The sequence below is a fragment of the Pygoscelis adeliae genome, unplaced genomic scaffold (assembly GCF_000699105.1).
Source record: "Pygoscelis adeliae isolate BGI_AS28 unplaced genomic scaffold, ASM69910v1 Scaffold262, whole genome shotgun sequence".
Lineage (NCBI taxonomy): Eukaryota > Metazoa > Chordata > Aves > Sphenisciformes > Spheniscidae > Pygoscelis > Pygoscelis adeliae.
Window position 1 is genome coordinate 1,402,866 of NW_008824184.1, and position 10,665 is coordinate 1,413,530.

General features: G+C 41.6%; 1 protein-coding gene across 1 annotated transcript in view; it reads left to right on the top strand.

Annotated features, from left to right (window-relative positions):
• The window catches only part of SART3 (squamous cell carcinoma antigen recognized by T cells 3), an 18,894-nt gene extending 10,358 nt beyond the window's left edge, over positions 1–8,536 (top strand). The window contains exons 12-19 of the mRNA XM_009334445.1: positions 1,096–1,205; positions 1,490–1,602; positions 2,016–2,092; positions 2,490–2,658; positions 3,418–3,866; positions 4,588–4,740; positions 6,405–6,592; positions 7,221–8,536. Coding sequence (XP_009332720.1) covers positions 1,096–1,205; positions 1,490–1,602; positions 2,016–2,092; positions 2,490–2,658; positions 3,418–3,866; positions 4,588–4,740; positions 6,405–6,592; positions 7,221–7,401 — 1,440 coding nt within the window. The 3' untranslated portion in view covers positions 7,402–8,536. The remainder of the gene's footprint in view (positions 1–1,095; positions 1,206–1,489; positions 1,603–2,015; positions 2,093–2,489; positions 2,659–3,417; positions 3,867–4,587; positions 4,741–6,404; positions 6,593–7,220) is intronic.
• The last annotated feature ends 2,129 nt before the right edge of the window (positions 8,537–10,665 follow it).

A 10,665-nucleotide genomic window follows, 5' to 3' on the forward strand; every position in this document is an offset into this window, starting at 1 on the left:
CTTCCCCAAGCCTGTAGCGCTGCATGGGGTTGTTGTGACCCAAGTGCAGGACCTGGCACTTGGCCTTGTTGAACCCCCTACAGTTGGCCTCGGCCCATCGATCCAGCCTGTCCAGATCCCTCTGCAGAGCCTTCTACCCTCAAGCAGATCAACACTCCCACCCAACTTGGTGTCGTCTGCAAACTTACTGAGGGTGCATTCGATCCCCTCGTACAGATCATTGGTAAAGATATTAAACAGGGCTGGCCCCAGTACTGAGCCCTGGGGAACACCGCTTGTGACCGGCTGCCGACTGGATTTAACTCCATTCACCACAGCTCTTTGGGCCCAGCCGTCCAGCCAGCTTTTTACCCAGTGGAGAGTACGCCTGTCCAAGCCATGAGCAGCCAGTTTCTCCAGGAGACTGCTGGGGGAACAGTGTCAAAGGCTTTACTAAAAGTCGAGGCAGACCACATCCACAGCCTTTCCCTCATCCATAATGCATGGGATGGCTTGGCAAAGTCTCGGGCATTGTAATCCTCCTGAACAATGTGGGCCTGAACCTTAATTAATTACTATTGCTTTCTGTCCACTTAGTGGAGGGAGAAAGTAGGTGTATCCAGGTGTGATTCAGCTTATGCTAAAGCAGCTCTAATAAGTCAGCTGTCTAGCGTACTCGTGTACCTCTACAGTTAGATCAGGTGAATCCCACTTGGGTGTCTTAATCCATTTCCCCTTGTCCCCTGCTCCCTTTCCTAAGCACTTCTCTTAGATTGAGAACTGGTTTTGTGTTTAAGTGCTCTATTAGGTACATTCATGAATAATGACAAAAGGGAAAATTCAGAAGCAGCTATCTAATTATTTTATAATAACCAAAATGTATGTGGGAGCCAGAAACCAAGATTGATGTAACAGCTGGGCAGGGAAGTATTATTCAGTACTAGGATTGCATTAGGTGTTCACTTTGATCGCTCTAAGGAGCAGATGTATCTTCCTGGGTCTGTGTGCATCATCTGTGGTGTTTTCTTGCTTTGGGGGGTAGGGGGGAGGCGGCAGGTAATGGTGTTGAACAAATAATCCTAAATTACACTGAGTACTTTGGATGCTCTGTTTCAGGCTCGCTTATGTAACAACATACAGAAAGCCAGAGAACTCTGGGATAACATTATGACTAAAGGGAATGCCAAATATGCTAACATGTGGCTGGAATATTATAACCTAGAAAGGTAAGAGCTTGGCTGGTTGGAAGATGTAACTCTTTAGTTTCCTCATATGTGTGAGACAAGACTTAGATGCTTAGCATGGGTATACTTCATATGGGTTTATAATATGTTTTTGAGGTTCTTACAGTAGCTCTGCAGTATATTTCAGAAGTATTGCAGCAACAGCATGTAGTGCAAGTTTGCTAGGAAAGGAGGGAAAACATTTGCTTAGAATGTAGTTAACTGTCCTGTCTTGTAATCTTCATGTGGAGGATTGGCTCCTTACTGCCATGGTTTCCCTACTGCAGAGCTCATGGTGATACTCAGCACTGCAGGAAGGCCTTGCACCGAGCTGTGCAGTGCACAAGTGACTATCCAGAGCACGTCTGTGAGGTGCTGCTCACACTGGAGAGAATAGAAGGTAATTAACTGCATGTCATCTCGTTTTACCCACTCTAGTTAGTGTACAGTGATACAGAGTGAATTGTGATCTAGTGTTTTGTGTTCTGGTGAAGGCTTATTTTCTTTTAACTACTGTAGTATACACAAGCAGTTCTTTTTTTCTTTTTTCTTCTTTTCTGGCCTGACTTGGAGCCTGCTGAAATTACTGGGTTTTTCCATGCCTGTTTGGAGTGTCGTATTATAAATGAGAGGTTTCTGCTCTGCTTGGTTTTTGTTTTCTTTTTCTTTGAAGGCTACTCGTTCTATTTAGAATTTTCATGTGTAATGGTTAATATTAAGAGCAAGTTCCATGAACTCATTGGCTCTTATTTTGCCGGAATTGTATTTTCAAATTATGGGAAAGCTAAATACAAGGCTTTTTTTATCCTTTAGGAACATTGGAAGACTGGGATGCAGCTGTTCAAAAAACAGAAAACAGATTAGCTCGAGTTAATGAACAAAGAGCAAAGGTCAGAACTTTCTGTGAACTACCTAAGCAGTTTATAGGAAATACCTATATTAAGGTCATGCTTGTCTGAATGTCAGATTTCTAATGTTGGTTCCCATAGATAAGCCTGAATTGTCTTAAAGCCTCAGAACTATTGATTTTAGTTTAAAACTATGGTTAATGTCTTTTGATGCTTTTTATCTTTCACCTTTTGACCCTTGGATGGATATGAGAGTAACATGCACCCCAGGAAAGCTGTAAGAGCAAACAATTGAGTTGTGCTTTAAATGATGATCCCATTAGTGCTGTGTTTCATGAAGCTTAGGAGAAAACCCTCCAGGTTCAGCACTGCAGAAAATAGCATGTAAGAATGCTCTGTAATCTGCAGTCACTAGAAAAAAAATCTTCCATATTTGTAGGCTGCTGAGAAAGAAGCTGCTCTGGCAAAGCAAGAGGAAGAGAAAGCTGAACAACGAAAGCAGGCTCGGGCAGAAAAGAAAGCTTCCAAAAAGGCTAAAAAAACCAGGATTGGAGACAAGCGCAAAGCAGATGATGATGATGAGGGTGAATGGGGACAAGAAGAAGAAGGTAAAAAAACCAACCAAAAAAACCCCCTAAAACTTCAGATCTCTGGCAACAGGGTTATCGGTTGCCTCCCTTCAGTTAGAGGTAGATGAGGAAGTGCCATCACTGGTGTCTTCAGAGCTGCTGTCTATTCAGGGTCTCTTTCTCCTAGGAGATCTTTGGTAGTGAAATGAAAGCAAGACTGAATGGTTTTTGGCCAACAGAAGTATATGTTCATAAGAACTGCTATAGGTTTTTTTAGGTTTTTCTTATTTCAGGGAAATAGTGATTTCATTTTTTTTTTTAAAAAAAAAAAGTAATTTTCTTGACTCATCAAATGACACTGAGGCGTGTGTCTAAGTTGGGTTATTCAGTATTGTAGCAGTCTCTTGGAAGGTGGTAACAGAAGATTTTAATAGATTGCTGCCCCTGGGGGTTTTGGGAGCTTTTACATTTTTGTGTTTCTTACTTTAAAAACAAAACAAAACCATTAGCCAAAGAGATTAGACATGAATCAGTAGTTGTAAACAACAGAAAAAGGGAAAAAATATCGCTGTTGCTTTCATCTAAATACTTGCTGTTTTGGTCAAATAATCTGTTGTTACTTATTCTTAAAATAAAAATCTCCCTCAAGTTTTTGTGTCTTTAAGACCTGTCATTGTATTTGTGGTTTCACATGCCATTTCCAAACTCCATAGTGGTAATGGGGGACAGCTTAATTTCAATGGTGAATGAAATGGTGTAATTTTTTCTGGTAAGGCTTTCAATTTCATTTATCAGCAGAGCAGCCCAGCAAGAGGCATAAGGGAGATGGTGATGGCGAACTTCTTGAAGAAGACATGGAAGTAGAAACTGGGCTGTTTGGAAGAAGTGGACCTGAAAAGCCAGATCGCCCAGCAAACCAAAAGGAAAAGGCATCTACCAGTCGAAAAGACATCCCCAAAGTGTTACATGACAGCAGTAAAGATAATGTCACAGTCTTTGTCAGCAACCTTTCCTACAACATGTCAGATCCTGAAGTGAAGCTGAAAGACCTCTTTGAGAGCTGTGGGGAAGTAGCAGAAATCCGTCCAGTATTCAGCAACAAGGGGACTTTCCGGGGCTACTGCTACGTAGAATTCAAGGAAGAAAAATCTGCTCTCCAAGCTCTTGGCTTGGATCGTAAAGTTGTGGAGGGAAGACCAATGTTTGTTTCTCCGTGTGTTGACAAGAACAAGAATCCAGACTTTAAGGTAAACTTCTGTTCTTTCTGTTAATAGGTTGAACATTGGGACTGCTTAGGAAAGCTGCAGAATATGTTGCTTCCAGAGGGCTTGCATCTAATGAATTCATGTTGTGCTAGTTTGGAATGGTAATGTTATGTCTTGGCAGTAAAACTGTTTTCTGGGAGTTCTTGCATCTTGTGTTACTTTGCCATAAACCAGGATTGACATCAGCAGATTTCTGCAAATCTTGCGTAAGCTAATCTGAGCAGCTTGTTAATGGTGTGAGGTACCCAGATTCCTACTTGAGCATCTCAATCTGCGAAGTATTTTTTTGGTTGAGTCATGCAGCTGTGGGCATTTATTACACAACCCACTGATTCTTGTTAATGGTCTGTACTAGATATCAGTTGTATAATCAGTGGTTTTCTGCATTACGGCGTTATTGTACAGAAAAACTTAATGGTTCAGATAGTGACAGCTGAGCAAGAAGACATTACCAATGGCCCTCCTCATTGTGAAGGAGACATAGGTGTTTAGAAGTGTCTCAGTTCTTAGAATTACTTACAAGTCCTTAGTGTATGCCTGTATGTTTATATGCAAATATCTTTCAAAATACTACTCATGACTTGAAGGTATTTTTGTATCGCACAAATATGAAGTACTCTGATAAGCTTTTGGAGGTGTAATAGATTGAAATCTTTGGAGTCTCTGAGTGGTTTGGTATCTAACAGCCTTTTCATTTCTTCAGGTGTTCAGGTATAGCACTACACTGGAGAAACATAAATTGTTTATATCTGGTTTGCCATTTTCCTGCACTAAGGAAGAGCTGGAAGATGTTTGTAAAGCACATGGGAATGTGAAAGACATTCGGCTGGTCACCAACCGAGCTGGAAAACCCAAGGTAGGCTCCTTAATTTTAAGAAATCCTTCAAAAAGAAGCTCTTCATGAGGTTTGGATACAAAAAGTAAGCTTTGTATTTTAAAAGTTGCCAACCTGGCTTTGCATTAAAAGTTGTGGAAATGCTTGGAATTATACAGCCCAATGTGCCTTTGTGCCAACAAAGAAGAAGTAGGAGGGGAAGAGGATTTTTTCCAAAATACTTCTTAAATTGCACAAGAAGAAAGTGTGATATAAATGGGATGGAGGGGAAGATGTTTACAGCACTTTCAGTATAGTAAAAATAGACATTAGTAAGTCTGCAAAGAATATTTGTTTTTAAAGTAACTGACTAGATAGGGTTTACCTGGTATAACCAGTTCCCCTCCTCCCCTTCTATAGTTTCTTGAGGCTATAGTTCATAACACCTGCTGCAAGATTAGATTTGCCAGTGAGAAATGAGCCGCTTCTCTCTGACAGGCTGGCTCATTATTTCCATCCTGGGATAAATGACTCCTTGTTAAATAAAAGACTCTAGACTAGCTGCTGCTCTGCCAAAATTCTACCTGACACCTCGGCCATGTCTGCATGTCTAACAGGTGCCATCCTCGTGATGTGCATGTATTTTTAAAATGTATTTTCTAGCTCTTGGCAATATCTCAAGTACAGTTCCTGTTGCATGCATACCTTGTAAGGAGCGCTCTCCCTGTGTACCCCAAGTCTTGCAAGCCATGTTTTCAGCTTAGTTTGAGCTGGGATTCTGTCTAAACCACAAATAAATGTACTTTGAATGTTACATAAAATCTGTGTTTCCTGTGAAACTGGATAATGCAAAAACAACGCTTAAGGGTTTGAATGTCACTTAGAAGAATAACAATAAAAGAACTGGGAGGTGATGTCTCCCAACTAGTGTACTCGCTGTAGGAGCCTGCCATAGCAGATGCCGGGGGGGTGCCCTTTTCTCCATTTGCTGGAAATAAGACCCCATTACTGAAGGTGCACCAGCAGCAGTTAGCAGCTGGTTACCAGTGTGGTTAGCAGCTGTTACTTCATAAAGTCAAGGTGGATTCATACCCCGCGAAGAACGCTTTTGTCACCAGTCCCTGTTCTCAGGGCAGCAATGTCAGTCTCTTTAGAGACTGTGCCTGTCAGTTCTGTTAGAGCTGCTTAAGATGGGGTTTTACTGCTCTTGAAACCAAGGTGGCTGCAACGGCCCTATGTTAGCGACTTGATTCCTTAGGTAAGAGTTGTAGCTTAGTGAAGAATCACAGGAGAGTTTGTGTGGATCTTTCTGTTCTAGCGCCATAGACTGATTTCTCTTTTCTTCCACTCTGAATCCAAATCTGTCCGATACCAGATTCAGCCTGGATATATGTATAATATACGTTTAGAAGTGAAGACTTGCCACTGATGCAGTACTTCATTATATTTACTTTACTGGGATCTTGGGGTTTTTTTAATACCTCTTCCACAAATTAGGGCATTGTGAGTTAGAGTCAAGAAATGCAGGTTGTAGATTTGTGTAGGTAAGAATTTTTTTTTTTAGCTAAAGAATACTGGGACTCCTAGCCATGTTTAGGTCTGCTTTCTGTATGTTTTCTTATCAGTTGGCCAAATTATTAGCAAAAGCTTTCATGCAGAGAAAGAAGCGCTAAAACTAATGTAGGTTACCTCTTTTCCTTATTTAGGGCCTGGCCTATGTGGAATACGAAAATGAAGCTCAGGCCTCACAGGCTGTGCTGAAAATGGATGGCCTGACAGTTAAGGAACACGTCATCAAGGTGGCGATCAGTAACCCACCTCTGCGAAAGGTGCCAGACAAGCCTGAGGCAGGCAGAGCCTCGCAATTTGCAGTACCACGACAGGTTTATGGAGCGTAAGTATTAGTGAGGCAGACTGCTTGGCAATGCTTAAAAAGAAAACACTGGGTTTCTTCATATGCTACAATGTAGGAATCTTAGAACATGAGAGAACATTTAAAAGGCGCTGAACCATAAAAATTTGGGTTGCTGGATTGATGAGGAAAAGCAAATTTTTCTTCTTTACATTACCGATAGAAACAGGTCTGTAGTGACCGAGAGTATCGGGTGTTAGACGTGCCGTTGGAGCCGATGTCAGCACCTGAGCACTAATAACTTCCATGTCCTCTCGTTCTGGAGAACCAGCCATTGTTCACAGTGAGCATTAAGGTTGCTCCTTCATCTTTTTAGAGTGCTCTGGCTGCTTAGCATTGCATTGGTGTTATATAGTACATGCCCTGTAGATAAACGTGGAGCTTCAATTTCTGGGGACTGTTGGGCAGTTGTTTTCTGCCAGGACTTAGGTATGGTGTTTCAAAGGGCACCCATTGAAAGCTTTGCACTACTTACTCCTGTCATTTGTTTCAGTAATAATATTTAAATGAGCATTCCTCATAGTGAGCAAAGTCCTTTTTGTTTCCACAAGGTAAACCAGTGTGTTCAAAGAGCACTGGGTATCTTTAAATGTCACTTTTTGTTCTCCAGGCGAGGGAAGGGAAGGACGCAGCTTTCAATGATGCCTCGTGCATTACAGCGCCAGAGTAATCCTGTGGCTAAGGCTGAGAATGGGATGGTCCAGAACTCACCAGCAACTTCATCTGAACGCCCTGAGGAGCCTAAAAAGATGTCCAATGCTGATTTTGCCAAGATGCTACTGAAAAAGTGAGCAAAAAGTCTGCAATCAGCGGGTCTGGTAAAATGTGAAATGCCTTTATGGAAGCCATGTTGTGTCCTTATGCTAGCAAGGAGAGAACGCCAGTCACAATCATGTGTAAATACTGTTCTGGACTACTGCATTCATTGAGATCAGTGTAGGATGGTACAAATCCATTATTTTTTTCCTCTGTTTCTAAGAGCAAAGAGTTATACTATGTTCTGGTAAAATGGCGTTATATGATTCCTCATATTGAGGGTAACAAGGGGGGGAAATACTTCCTGTTCAGGTTGGATGCCACATCAAGTTTTATGAATAATTTACAAATATTTCTCTCTCATTAATGAATGAGATGCAATGTGAAAGCCTAGCGATAACCTTGTCAAGCTCCACTGGTCGGTTCAGATTGTGATTGCAGTCATTCTCTCTGACAACGAACCCATTTTACACCCGAACACACACACACAGGGACATTCATCTCCTTCCATTAAGAGTTAAATGGCAGATGCTAGTAACTTCACCACAATGGCCTATTTTAGTATTGGGAGAGTTTCTATACGTATGTGTGTATATGTATATACACAAATATACATATATATGTATTCAGTTAATGTTCTGTTCAAGTTGACCTGTTTTTTATATTGTGTATTTGTAAAAGACATTCAAATTATTATTTTTAAGCGTCATGAGATAAAGCTTAGATCTGGTAAATTTTGTTTCCCATAAAAGCTGTACATGCTGTTGCTGAGGACCATTTTTTGTTGTTGTTTTTGCTAGCTAGCTCATGTTTTTTGCAGGTGGTTTCTGTATGGTTTTGTACAAATGTGAAGTGCAAGCTGATGTTTCTTGGTTTATTAAACTCATGTTCTCAAAGGTTTTCCATAAATACTGTTGCTTTTGTTTAGATGTGGGTGTTGGAATTGCACTTATCCTATGGCAGCTGCGTAATACTGATGTACCTCGCCTCTCGGGTGCACTGAGATACACAGTGTCACTTACATACCTTTAAGTAGTTCATTCAATTTAGTATGAATATCTTGAAACCACTTCAGTAATCACCTCAGACTTTAAAATAATCTGGTACGTGATCTTGGATAGAAACATTACTGCTTGCAACTACAACTGCTGTTAACTCTGGAAGTCAACACACACAGGGGCCGAATGTGAGGGGGGACCCCAGTACCGAGTTCACTTGTACAACACAAGCGCTGCTCCAAATAAACACTATTTTCAGTGCTTACATTCTGTGCTGATTTGACTTGGCTTTACTTTGAAACGATTAGTCTGCTTCATAGCTTTGAACCATGTAATGTCGGCAGTTGTGATACAGCAGGGGACCAAGTTCTGTGGGTGCTTGTTCACAGTACGGTGTGCAGCCTCTTCTGTGCCAGATGCTTGGGCTAGCCATCCAGTGTTGTACTGATGATGCAATGGGATTATATCTCAAAATCAGCTTAGAAACATTCTAATAACACTTTAATATGAAGCTTTGATTTGCAGGGTGGCAGGCAGGCATGTACGCAACACTAGCGCTGAATTAAGTTTCCTTTGGCTGCTGGGGTTGGACTTGCCGCTTCAGAGCCCCGTAACGCCCCGCGCTGCAGTACAGTTGTACGCAGCTGAGGGAGCCAGGATGCGTGCCAACTAACTCGCTACTCCACAAACTGAGCTGTGACCACTTCTTAGTTCACTGCAGCAGCGTTTTGAGAACAGCCTATTCCAAACAAACACTTTAATATTAAAATAGTTTATTAATCTGTTACTAAAATAACACTTTTTTTTCCCCCCAAAGCTCTAAAGTGCGGATTTTATTTATATTCACCTTGCGCTACAAAAATAAGCACGCTTTGTAAGGACAGAACAACATTCCTCATTACTCTTTGCTTCCCCTGTCAGCAGTAATGGAGTGGTACTGTAGTATATAGATAACTCCCCGTCTTTTCCTATTGTCTGCTTGTATAAAATGTGTCCTGACTACCTTGCAGGTAAGAGAGAGTTAGAAGGGAAGAAACTTAACACTGGCCTGGGACAGTCTTAACAGCTTAGTGCTGTTTTGCAAAGGGTTTAAGCTTAACAGCACGCTAAACTGGATTGCAATGAAGTTTTCTGAACTTAGAGGTGTTGGGATCAATTACGCTGTTACACAGCTGGCAGGCAGGGGTGTAGGGAGCTATTCTTCTATGTTAGGCTGCAGGTGCTTTCACCTTAAAAGCAAAGATAAGGTATGCTGCTTTGACTTGCACAGCAGCTTCCAGGCACTACACTAACTGCCACTGCAGCACCAAGAGGCCTCGTGTGATTCTTGACGCATTTATCACAGTAATAATGTGACCTAGTAATTAGTTGTGAGAAGTACTCTTGTGTAGATTGAAGAAACTTTTAAGTTTTTGGCAAACTTGCTATACACATTCTTACCAAATTGGCACAACAGATAAAGCTTGTCTCATGGCTATGTATAATAACCTTTTCTGCCCACAGCTTTGCAGAAGCAAGCTCTTTGCAAACGCTGAACTGAAATGTGTAAGGACAGTTGCAGTTTCCCAGGGATCCTGCTTGATGAGGTGGGGTCCGAGGCAAGGCCTCAGAGCGCTAGGTAGTCCTTCTGTCTGAAGTACAGCAAAAGCACCCTGCAGTTCAGTGAAATAAGTCAGAGAGCATTTCTCTTGTTCCAGTCACATCATCTGTAATCTTAAACCAAATGCTTCCCACTTGTACAAAACTCACCCTAGGAAAGGCAACTGAAAGTAAACGTGCAAAGTGCTACTGAAAACGGAAATGGGAGGGGAGACGTGCCTTCGCTGAACTGGAGTTCAGCCTCCTTCCCAATCAGTACTGTAAAACTTGTATGACTGACAGGAAAGAGTCTGATTAACGTGGCCGGGAGAGCGCTGTTACTGCAAGGGTTGTGTTTGGGGGTTTTTTTGAACAACAGGGAAGAGGTAACACAAAAGCAACAACTCAGTTAAGACTTCGTCTTGCCTAGCAGCTCCTTGACAAGGTAAGACAATGCAGTTGGCCGACTGGTGAAGTGCTGTGATTGAAGCAGCTACTCAAAGCTTAACTTAAGGAGAAATTAAATTCTGCTTCAGCTTGTTGAGCCCCCCGACACCTCTCCCCACCTCCTTCCAGTAGCACAAGCAAGTTATAGTGCACAGTCAACATCAACAGTTCACATTTCAGCTTGGCATAATGTATATAAATAAATTATATTAATTTAATCAAATGTAAGACACTTTAAATAAATGAAATGCTAAAGAGTGACACCTCCTGTCGAGT